The sequence below is a fragment of the Lactuca saligna genome, chromosome 8 (assembly GCF_052625555.1).
Source record: "Lactuca saligna cultivar CGN05327 chromosome 8, ASM5262555v1, whole genome shotgun sequence".
Classification (NCBI taxonomy): domain Eukaryota; kingdom Viridiplantae; phylum Streptophyta; class Magnoliopsida; order Asterales; family Asteraceae; genus Lactuca; species Lactuca saligna.
The window spans coordinates 188647793-188660485 of record NC_136424.1 but is presented as its reverse complement, the minus strand read 5'-3'; the positions used below and the strand labels follow the sequence as shown (position 1 = coordinate 188660485).

Sequence of the window (12693 nt, the reverse complement as noted above, 5' to 3'; positions counted from 1 at the left end):
CCATTTATTCTATCTTTACCTCTCTCTTATCTCTCATACATACACACAAAGAAAACAAAAATACAAAAAACACTTTTAAATCCAAAAATAACATCAACCCACATTCAGTAGTAAAACTTTGGATCTGAAGGTGTGATATGTCACCGATGGAGCTCGACGATTCTCAGGAGGTTGGAGATACATCGACCATCCATCTTCCCTCTTTGTTGCCTCCGTCATCGCTTGAAACCCTAAACGGAAACGGATCTGAAACCCTCATTTGCAAATGATTGCTTGAAACCCTAAATGTCGCTGCCATCAGTGAGCTGGAACCCCTAAATGTCGCCGCCATCAGTGAGCTGGAACATCTCCGGAGAAGGAGAAAGACGGGCGGATCAACCATCGTCTTCGTCGAGTTGTAGATCGGAGAGACAGTTGTTTTGGAAACGGCCAACGAGTGGGTTTCTTCTCGGCGGCTCATGGGCCTTCTGAGGCGTTGAGGTGGTGGTTGTATGTTCTTGAGTGAGTGATTGTATGTTCTTGAGTGAGTGATGTAGTGATGTTTGACATATTTGGGGTTGATTTACTCTGGTGAAGAGAGGGAGATGATGAGGATGTTTCTGGTAAGGGTTGTGGTGGATGACGGTGACTGGCGGTGGAGTTTATCGGTGAAACCGGTGTTGTTGGGTGGACTGGCGGTGGAGTTTATCGGTGAAACCGATGGTGGATGAGTGTGTTCATCATGGATTGTGTTCGTATATGGAGTGTGTGTGTGGGGGTTCTTTCTGGAGAGAGAGAGAGAGAGAGAGAGAGAGAGAGAGAGAGAGAGAGAGAGAGAGAGAGTAGGGGTGGGAGTGGGCCCAGTTCTTTCATTTTTAATTTTTAATAAATAAATTATTAAAGAAAATTTAAAAAATACAAAAAAAGAAATAAAAAGGGCAAAACAGTCTTTTCAAGTCCTTCATGGACCAAAACCAAAGGAAATTCTTGATTTTGGATCTTCCATGCAAGTTGAAAACTTTTTGGACCCTATCCAAAGTTTTTTGAATACCACAGGGACCAATTTTATAGTTTTGTCTTTTTTTTAATAATGTAATTTTTTGTTATATTTTTTGTAAGACACTGGAGTACCATAAATCAGAATAAAGATTTCGTTATGAGTTGTCATAAACCCTAAAAGATAACCGAAACCTGATGAAAAAAACCCAAAACCCAATAAGACTCCCTAATAAAATATCCAAAAGATATTGGGGCGGGTTTAAGAAACCATGCCCCACCCCAAACCCGCCCCGTTGCTATTCTTAGGTTGAGATAACAATATATAACCACTGGAAAGAAATATCAACATTAAAAAGTTGATTTCATTTCTACCTATTATTATCCTTAATTAGTAAATATATAAATAATTAAGCTAACAAAGGCATATATAAAACAAACAGTTATAACCACAAAGATACAAAGCCTTAAAATTAATTAAATGTGGTTGAAATGTGAGTAAACAAAACATATGTTTCTCGTTTAACAAAACTTAAGAGTTTGAGGGCAGATTAGTGAAATTTGTGAAATTCGACAACTCTTATGATTGAAGCATTTAATGAATCGGATGATTTCTTGTGAATCAACAATGGAGGTCACCATCTTCTTCTTCTTCACTTCATCTCAATCTAATGAGGAGAAACCCTAACAATGGAGAAACACATTCAAACCTTCCTAAACAAAATCTCATACTTAGCAATCACCATAGCCACATTCACTCTACTCCTCGTCTTCCTCTTCCAAACCCCACCAGAAACCTGCATCAACCCTAACCACAAACCTCATCCCAGATCCTCCTGTGACGCTGCTCACCGCCCAATCACCACCATCGAAAAGAAAAACCACCGTCTATGGTCCACCCACACCTGGCGGAAATCCGTCGATTCGTTCTCTGCAATCTTCAATGATCTCCGAACCCTAAAACACATCTCCAACCACACACACGCTCTAATCGTCTCCGCCGGTGGCGGTCAGGCTGTCATGTCGCTAAAGGAGATCGGATTACACGAAATCACCGGCGTTGAAGTAGTTGATTCTCCGCCTCTGGTGAGTAGAGCAGATCCACATAATTTGCCCTTTTTTGATGGGGTTTTCAATTTAGGGTTCAGTGCTCATTTGGATCTGGCATTATTTCCATCGAGGTACGTTAGGGAGCTTGAGAGGACTGTTGTGGTTGGAGGCGTAATTGTGGTTTGTATGGAGGAGTGTGGAAATGGTGAGATGAATGAAGCTCTGAAACTCTTCAGGAATTCAAAGTTTTCTCAAGCGAAAAATGTCACATTGATGGGATCTAAAATGACAATGATCATCATGAAAAGAATTAAAGCTCGTTCTTGAAGATATTCGAGGTAATTTCTATGTAATCAATCGCTGTAAATTATGTTTTGATCATTATGTTATATTTGTTGTAGATGATGATCTTCAATGTCTATATTACACCAACTACATTTAAATCCATTCGATTTTTCTTTGCTTGATTATGAGCATTCATAGCTTCTCTTTGATTTTTTCTTTTCTTGTATTCATATGTTTCTCTATCAAGTTTTGTTTTTGTTAAGTTGTTTCTCTATCAAGCTGTTTCTTTTTCCTTTTTTTTTTCATCTCTTAGATTATTTGTGATTCCGATTTTAGATGTGAATTAACACACTTATCTTGCCATCCTTATGTTTGAGAACGTATTTGAGCTATTATCATGGTTTGTTTGTTTAGTATTAAAATAAATATAGATGTTCTTTTGGATTTTTCTCATTAAGAAATAAGAAGAGGGTAACATGGTGTAAAGACTCAACATTTTGATGAATGTGGAAGTTATCATCTTTCTTTTTTAGAGGGGAATTTTTGACCCAACCTGAAAATAAATGTATGTAGGTTGATTTTTCTGACCCACCAACTCGTTAAATATATATGATTTTTAAAAAAATATTTAATATTTATTAATTAATTGGTATTTGGTTATTTGCTTGGAGGGTGCCCTAGAATCGAGAATCCCAAATCAGAAACATGTCTAACACCTAATTCGATGTTTGCCTTTCCATCGTCTTATCCTCATTGGCTCCCACCCTTCGTCTTGTCGGATACTTGACACCAGCGTCAGCAAACACGAGCTCCATCGTTGCCATTAGACGTCGCCCTTCCCCTTTCACCAACCCACCATCGCTGGCGAACCAGTCGATAATTTGTCATTTTGTCACCAACATTGCTACATTTCAGTGTAAATGCTTAAATGCTAACACGTAATTAATTCTAGAGAAGTGTATAACATGTATAAATTTAATATGTGAAATGTTAACTTAAAACCGATCCGTTGACCCTGACCATTGACATGAAACTTGAAACTGATTTGCGAACCTATGTATAATTTGTGTATAATTAAACAGGGTATGTGATTTGTGTATGGGTTGATGTTTCCATTCCACGAATCTATGACTCGCCAACCTGTCAATCTCAATACATATATGAGATGGGTTGGGTCGAAGTATTCTAAAACCCGCGACTCGAGAACTCGAATTCGACCTAATTGCCACCCCTATTGTTTGTCATGAGAAGAAGATTAAACATGAAAATTTCATTAACCACAAAATAGTTTAAAAGGTTAAAACGATTGTTTTTATCATTTAGCACAATTATTCAAATAACTAACAAAATAACATGTTTTCGTTTAAAAACAAATTTATTTGTGTTATCTGAATCAATGAACAAGTCAGATGTTGGTAAATGCCTTTTAGTGCTGTCACATTTCCAAAAAAAAAAAAAAAATCATCTTAATTTAAAATAATCGATGCACTCTAGAATATTATTGATGCATCTCTTTTGCCATACCCTCGATGAGACGATGTTTTGCAAACTTTTCAGTTGGTTGCAAAAAGTGTGGCAAATATTATAGTGTTTTGTTTATGAGTGAATGAAATTCTAGGCTCTTTCATGTCCCACTACCAGATATGACAATGGGGATGGGGAACACAGCGGACCCCAATCCCCATTTCCATCCCCGAATCCTTATTTCAATCTCCATCCTCATTCTCATTTCCATTCCCATCGGGGAATATAAATAAACCTCCACCCCCACCCCCAATGGGGAGACGGGGGATAACGAGGATTTCTTTATCTCTTTTAACATGCAAATTTTTACGTAAGAAAAAACTCTATATTTCAATTTTATCAGCATAAGTTTAAAGATTTTATAAAATATATAAGTACCCATAAATCGCATAAAAATTATAAATAAATTTTCTACCAAATTTAAATACATATATGAAAAATCAAGTAGAAAAAAATTATGAGATTGATATTTAACGTAAAATAGATCAAGATATATATATATATATATATATATATATATATATATATATATATATATATATATATATATATATATATATAAATCATTTATAATTGTGGGCCCTCAAAAATTAAGATAATTGTCTTAAAATTCAAGGAAATGAAATATGGACCATAGGATTTTTTTTTGACGGTGTGGATTATGTTGGTTAGTGATCCATGTGAAGGGATCACAACCAATCACAATACAATATATAATATGTACAAATATTTAAACAATATGTGCAAGCCATTAAAGCTCATTTGCTATCCGTAACAACCAAAACACATAAAAATCTCACACGAATCGATCTATATTTATTTGGGCCGTTCATCAAACACTACAATCCAACGGCCTGCTTCTTCCCATATAAGTAGTATTGACCCAAACTCCTTGACCACATTTCACCTTCGTATCTCTCTTTAGACCCTAAAATTTATCGGTCGCTTGCTTTGCTAACCCCATCATAATGTTTTTGCTCTATATGTCCACTTTCTCCTTTCATTCCCTATTCATCTAAAAACATTGATGCAACAAATAGCTTCTGCATGACTGCATCACACTCTTCTACATCACTCTACACCGGAAAAATGAATAAAGCTCCAAAAACACTAAAGAAAACATCTGCGCTTCTCCTGCTCTCTTATTTCTCTCCCTCTCTCTCTCTCTCTCTCTCTCTCTCTCTCTCTCTATATATATATATATATATATATATATATATATATATATATATATATATATATATATGTATATATATGTCTCAATATCTTAGATCTGGCTCTGCGTTTTATATTTATTCATGTTTTTGTTGTTTATTTGTTATTTATTCTGTTTAATTTTCCATTTAGCTTCATTTTTATTGATTTTTGGATGTTTTGTGTGGCAGGATGAAAGTTGAAGAATGCAAGCATATGATTCCTATATCCGTCGTCGATTATTTGTTCTATATCTGTTTTTTCCGTTTTATTTGTTTTAAGGTTCTTGGCCAAATCTTTATGTGTTTGTGTTTGTGTTTGTATATAAATCTGAGGGTTGTTCCTGAGTTTGCGTGTTTTTTATTTTGTGTTGTGTGTGTATCTGATTTGTTGAATATTAGTATGATCTGTGGTATTGGTATGTTTAGTTATGTATTTGTAATTTCACATTTAGCCAAATAAACAGCTGGATCTGATAAGCATGATTTGTTTTTAATATTATTGCATCAAAGAAGCATCTTTTTGTCTTCGATTGTCGTAGATAAATTTTGGGTTGAAGTAACCAACAAAATAATATTAATTACATCAAAAAATAAAAAAGCAAAATAATATTTAACTTTATTATGAACTTACTCTTATTATTGTTTGATTTAAAAGGGTAATTGTAATAGAATGTACTTTGTTATTGAAACTGTAAATTAAATAAATGATTATGCTATAAAAAATATCAATATAGCTATCTGATAAATTACAAAGTTGGGTTACGTATGGACCAGTTTCACAAATAAAGGAGTATGAGTTGATTTAAAAAATAAAAAAATTGAAAATAAGTACAAAAGCTTAATTAAAATCTTGATAGAGACCAAATTGAAACAAATAACAAAAACATGTCCATACTCTCATAGTTATAACATTGTTAAATCATTATATGTTTTCTAAGCCTATTTATAATATAATTTTTTAAATAAAAAGTTAGAATAACACAATAGTCACGGTTAAATAAATTCTTTAAATTTTTTTGAACTAATTACAATTCATTGTACTTTATATTTATTTATGTTTTGAGAACTATCATAATTTTCTCTTAAATATCTTGAGTTTGATTTTGTTTCAAAATACTTGTTTGTCTTTCTTTTCTAACACCATTGTAAAAATTTGGATAAATTTGCTATACGTTTTAAAGATTTGCACTTTTGGTTGTAATTATGTCACATTTCATTCAAAAAATATGAAAAACTGATTAATTCTTGAAAAACAACAAAAAATTTGTATACTAAGGCTTTCCACAGCCGCTATTGTAAAACAACTTTGCAATGCTATATCACAAAAATCAAATGTCATGTGTACTTTGTCTTCACAGTTTGCAAGACTTGCAAATATTAATTGTACTAATATTTTAACAAAAAACTTTATTATATAATTATATTAAGGGTTGTGTTATAAGTACTATCTTTATCCAAATTTACCCCCTTTAAAATTAATCAAATCAATTTTTTGATATTTGATTTGATATTTTTTTTTCCTTTTTAACACAAATTATTATTCTTATTATTATTATTATTATATTTTATTATTATTATTATTATTATTATTATTATTATTATTATTATTATTATTATTATAAATTTTGCACAAAATTTTAACATTTGGACGACATTGTAAATTCGACCGGCTATATAAAATTTGGTTTTTAATTATTTTTTATATTTTAATACTAATATTCTTATTGTTATTATTATTATTATTATTATTATTATTATTATTATTATTATTATTATTATAAATTTCGAACAATATTTTATAAATCAGACATTATAAATTCGAACGACTATATAAAATCGGTACATAATCAAAGTCTATCAATATTAATTATGGATATTAATTGGTGCGATATTACAGTTGCGTGTTGCATCATGCATATTGATACAATGTTATCCAGATTGAAAACATTTAGTCGAGTATTTAATACCGTACCAATTAATATCCGTAATTAATAGAGATAAACTTTGTTTTTGTTCCAATTTTATATAGTTGTTCGTATTTATAATTTCCGATTTATAAAATGTTGTTCGAAATTTATAATAATAATAATAATAATAACAACAATAGTAATATTAATATTAAAATATAAAAAATAATTAAAAACCGATTTTATGTAGCCGTTCGAATTTATAATGTTGTCCGAATGTTAAAATTTTGTGCGAAATTTATAATAATAATAATAATAATAATAATAATAATAATAATAAAGAATTAAAAACAAAAAAAAAAAAAACAAAATAAATAAAAACAACAAAAGACAAAAAATCAAATCAAGAAGGATGTAATTGAAAAATATGGGATAATTATAGAAAACTCCTTATATTAATTCTTCGTTTCCTATTATTTTTTTTATCAAAAATTGAATTCTCTTTCCAAAAACTAATAAAATGATGATAAGTTGACATTCATTTGCAAGATGGTACCTTATTCATTTGCAAGATGGCACCTTGCACCAATGGAGATGCTCTAATGATATGCAAATCATAACATCATTGTGTTAGTAGACTTTTAACCTTTCCCACTTTCCATCTCATATTTTATATCTCTATTTAAATGGTAGGTATATGTAAAGCTTCTAATATTAATAATATTAATTCGTTATTATTTTATTTTATGTCATTTGAAAATGAAACTCTTGTAGTTTTAGTTTAATTTTTTAATATATATATATATATATATATATATATATATATATATATATATATATATACAAATTTTAGAGTTGTTTAATTTTTAATTTCTTTAAACCTTTAAAATTTTATTTACATTTATATATTACATACTATCTTAGTATAATTATTTTGAATTATGTTTTTTTTTAGTTTTTTCAACTAACTTTGAACTTTAGAAACTAAAATTCAAAATCTAACTATTCAACTATACATTATATGGAAATAAAGTATCAAATTTAAATTTTGGTTTGTTATCATCATTATATAAGAATAAGAATGTACAAATTGTTTTATATTTGGTGATATAAACATTAACTTTGATTAAATATGTGAATAAAATCCGAAATATTTTTGGAAAAACTATGTAATTTGTTTCAAAAGTAAAACAAAAATCCTAAACATGTTTGGAAAAACGAATTATTTAACTTTAGTTTTTTATTTTTTATTTTATTTTTTTTAAATAAAATAAAATATATTAAACATATCACCACCAAAATACATTGAAATATACACAAAGAAAAGCATTTGTGAAAAATTAAAAATTATTAAATTATAATAACAAATGAATTGTATTGCTCTCTCATATTTTAGACACCAACAAAAATAACAACAATTGAACACTAATCGATGATAATAGTAAAATTATATATTGTTGAAAAAACTAAAATGAATTTTAGAACTAATGACAAAAACAATATACATGATAATAGTAAAACCATATATTATTGCAAATCGATAAAACTAACAATAATGTATGTTAAAAAAGAATGAAACTAATAATACAAATAATATACATGCACTCAAACTTCACATACATCTAAATTGATGGAATTTAAAACTGTATATTTAATTTTAACAAAAAAGCAACTTACTTCAATGATATCCTATAATAAAACAATTTTTTTATATATACATATTATAAAAAGAGCGACACGTGTTTATTTTTTTTACCTGAAATAGCAACGTACATATATTTTTAACCAAAGATGATAATGTCCTGTCGTTAATTGAAAGGAACAATTTGAACCACATTGAAAGGAATCTAACTATTGTCCCAAAACTATTCACATAAATGAAAATAACCACACCCAACAAAATGCTTTTTATTTGAACCTGAATAAGCAACATACTTATACATTCAAGCAAAAACAACGTTGGCCATAGAAACGAAACATTTTCACGTATGCAAAAAGAAAATCAGTCGCTGCCTAGGAACTACTATTTGAAATGAAATTAATCGCCGCCGCTGCATTGTGCGGGTCGACTACAAGTATGTATATACACACACACACACACACACACACACACACACACACAAGTTTAAATTAGATAAAAGAAAAAACAAAAAGTATAATTTCAACCAAGTAATTACTAATGAGTTAGGTTACTTAGATCAAATTTTATATATTATAAACTATACTATAAATATATGTTTAATATTATTTTTATATATTAATATATGTCGGGGGCGGATCCAAGGTCGGGGATTAAGGGTATCCTCATCCCCATCCCCATTTCCATTTTTTTATTCGGGTATTTCTCATCCCCGTCCTCATCCCCGATCAACCTGGGAATTCCTCAGTCAAAAAAGGTGCGGGTTTCGGGTTCCCCATTAGGTATGCGGGTTTTGCCATCCCTACACACTACTCTCTCATGCATGAGGCGTTCTACTATAGTCAACGACAACTAAATAAGATCACGTTTAAGAGTAGTATACATTTGTACTTGTTTATCTTTATCATTTTTTATAATGTACGAATAAATGTGAAATTACTTTTATTCTTCAATGTTAACTTGTATAGACATAAACATGCCATAATGTAAAAACTTAAAATTGGTTAGTTACATTACATTAATCATTTATCTCGTACTTATGTTATTACTTTGATGTAACTTATAATTAGTAATTTTAATAATTTAGTTTAATTTATAATTTGTATTTACATTACCCAAATCATTTTTAAATTCCAAAATAATAATTTAGTTCAACAACCAAGCCGATTGTATAGACACCACTTAATAGATTATATCTACTAGAATTACATCTGAATTTCATAATTGAAGCAGGTGATGCAAAATAATGACTAATTAAACTTAACTAATTATAAATTAAACTAAACTAACTAAGCTAAACAAATTATATTTAAGTAAACGATGAAAGTGATAATAAGATTTACGGAAACTTACATCATGTTGTATAAAAGTGATATTGGAGCCGGAAATAACCAAGTTATATCAATTGCATCTGTCAAAAAAAATTATTTTGTTGTCGTATTTGCAAATAATTATTCCAAATTGTTGTACAATTTGTTTTGCTAACTTCTGCAAATGGTAATGACGTAACCCTTGACTCTTTGTGAGAATGTATGACAATCGTGACTTTGAGGAAATTGTGATTTTTAAATTGAATTTTTTGATTTTGCAAATGAATTTTTGATTTCTTTCATAATTGTAAAACTAGGTGTGTTTGGCGCGTCACAGCTAGCTGATAAGTTAGCTTATTTTTTGAACCTTTTTATGTTTTCGTGTTTGATAAATCAAAATGTCGCTTGTAAGCTAGCAGTTAATTTTTCAGTTAATATATCAAATATAATCATAATAGTTATTTATTTATTTTATTTTATTTTTTTAACTTCGAAGATAAATGCCCACGTTTAATTCTAATTTGCCAAAGTTTGTTTTTTTGTTTTGTTTTTTTTTTTTTTTTTTGAAATATGTATCGAAGAATCCTATTACCATTTTTATCACGACATGCTAGAAAGCTCGTCCATATTCAAAGGCCGAGCAATTCCATGAACAATAAACTTCTCCGACAAGAACAAATCCGGTGCAGTAATCGCGACTCCATTGATGAACACAACTTGAGAAAATCTAGACGTATCAGTGATCTCCACATCTTTACCTTTAACCAGAGTTCTTAAAGACGCACCTGCTGGCATGCCTGCCAACTGTTTGATAGAATGCCTAAATGGAACTATATGAAACCTCATGAACTTATCCAACAATGGTGATGACATAGCCATTAACGCAACATTCGGAGGTGTAAAAATCGTCACCGAATCCAAATCTGGAAAATCTTTCAGAATCCCCTGAATCACAGAGTTTAATCCAATGGCAAACGGCATGAATCCGGATGAGCTCAGAAATTTCACCACTCGCCCCCATTCTTCCTTGTTCTTGATAAATCCACGGACAACGCCGCCGCCACCACCACCGGATTCACACAATGGTAATGTTATGCTTTCTTGGTTATGATTGAAGGAAGCGAACGGACCTGCAACGCCATGAATAATGACGGGGCCTTGAAGAAACAAATTCGGGTGAGTAATCAACACGTTGTTGATTTCAAGAACATGATGTTTGTTATCGTTCTTCGTGATTGAAACTTTCTGGTGTTGAATCAAGGTTGGTAAGCAGGTTTTTATGGGTTTTTTGAACAGATCTTGGATGGTTAATTTTTCCGGCGAGATGTGGTAGGCGAGGAGGTGTTTGGTCATGTAAGGACGGATTGAGAGGTTGGAAATGGCGGAATCAGGAATGGCAAAGACGGTGGTTTCTGGTGTTGATAGGAAGAGGTCCGGTGAGATGTGGAGGAAGGTGGCTATGAAGTTGAATCCATTTGATCGGAGTAGTTTGGAAGCGTTGGTGGTGATGTCCGTGAAGGAGGAGGAAGTGTCGTTTGGGAGTTGTTGTTGTTGGTGGTGGTGGGAGCGGAGGGTGGTGGTGATTATGACGGCGAGAAGCATTGAGGCGGAGGTGAAGAATATTCCTTTACCCATTTTTGTGTGTTGAGTTGCAGAGTGAAAGAGGTGAGAGGTGAGGAGTCCCGAAGCGGTTGATATAGATTTTGATTATATTTTCGTAAACAACCCTCAAATTTTGTAAATGTACAAGATTAGTCTATCAATAATTCGATATCTTCATTTTAGTACTCCACATCCCAAAATCAAATGAAATCTTTTTAAATCATGATTTTGTTTTTTCAAAAATATTTCAATGCTTTCTCAGAATTTTACTAATTTATACGGGTGATTCAAATTCTAATTTATACGGGTGATTTGTATCGATTAAAGCTAAAGGAAGTATCCAAACCGCACATAGTGGTAAATGTCACATGACATTTCATTGTAACAGAAACACTAGAAGTCGTGGTGAATCACGAGTAGATGATGAAGATCTCCTCTCTCTCTTTTTATATATATATATATATATATATATATATATATATATATATATATATATATATATATATATATGGCATTTCATCGTACCAAGAACACTACATCTAGTGAAATCGTGGTGAATCACCAGTAGATGATGAAGATCTCTTCTCTCTCTCTCTCTCTCTCTCTCATTAATAATTTTTTTCTTAACCATTTACCACTCTGTAAATACCAACAAAATTTATCCTTCAAACGTAGATCATATTCTCTCTCTCTCTCTCTCTCTCTCTCTCTTCTTTTATTTTTCATTCATTTTTAATACAAAATGGATTCCAACAACTCCATCATAAATTCAATAGAAAAAAAATCTCGTATTTCTAGTTTAAGCACGCAAATTAAAAGTACTTTCTCTTTTAATCCATCGACTTTGGTTTATCGTTTCCAACTTGATGCCCATATTCACCAAAAAAAAAAAAATCAATATCAATATGTTCAAAAATATTATCTCAAGGCTATGCCAAATATTACCCCCAATATGATCAACAACAACTTTGTGACTTTTCTCATTAACGTTTCACAAACCCAACACCATTTTGCATCACCAAGCCACCACTTTACGGGACACAAACCCAAACTCTCGACGAGTCTGATGACGACTTCGTACATGAAACTCAACCCCTTTACCTGAATACATCTAGGAGAACCAACCCCCTCCATACCGCAAATGGAAATAAGCGGCGGCAACTAGAACGAAAGCATCCCTCATGGGTGGACTCCGATGGAAGAAT

General features: G+C 31.3%; 2 protein-coding genes across 5 annotated transcripts; one reads left to right on the top strand and one right to left on the bottom strand.

The window, feature by feature from the left end:
• The first annotated feature begins 1568 nt into the window (after window positions 1–1568).
• LOC145012986 (uncharacterized) lies at window positions 1569–5555 on the top strand. Of its 4 annotated transcripts, none has more exons than XM_078971794.1 (2): window positions 1569–2363; window positions 5220–5555. In XM_078971794.1, exon 1 carries the CDS (start codon window positions 1666–1668, stop codon window positions 2350–2352), a length of 687 nt encoding a protein of 228 aa, XP_078827920.1. In that variant the 5' UTR covers window positions 1569–1665; the 3' UTR covers window positions 2353–2363; window positions 5220–5555. The 4 variants fall into 4 exon arrangements, with proteins under 4 accessions (XP_078827920.1, XP_078827921.1, XP_078827922.1 ...); XM_078971795.1 differs by lacking the exon at window positions 5220–5555 and adding an exon at window positions 2992–3010; XM_078971796.1 differs by lacking the exon at window positions 5220–5555 and adding an exon at window positions 2982–2998.
• A 4887-nt stretch (window positions 5556–10442) lies between these two features.
• FLA21 (FASCICLIN-like arabinogalactan protein 21 precursor) lies at window positions 10443–11548 on the bottom strand. The gene has a single exon (XM_078971101.1). It carries the CDS (start codon window positions 11519–11521, stop codon window positions 10487–10489), a length of 1035 nt encoding a protein of 344 aa, XP_078827227.1. The 5' UTR covers window positions 11522–11548; the 3' UTR covers window positions 10443–10486.
• Between the last annotated feature and the right edge of the window lie 1145 nt (window positions 11549–12693).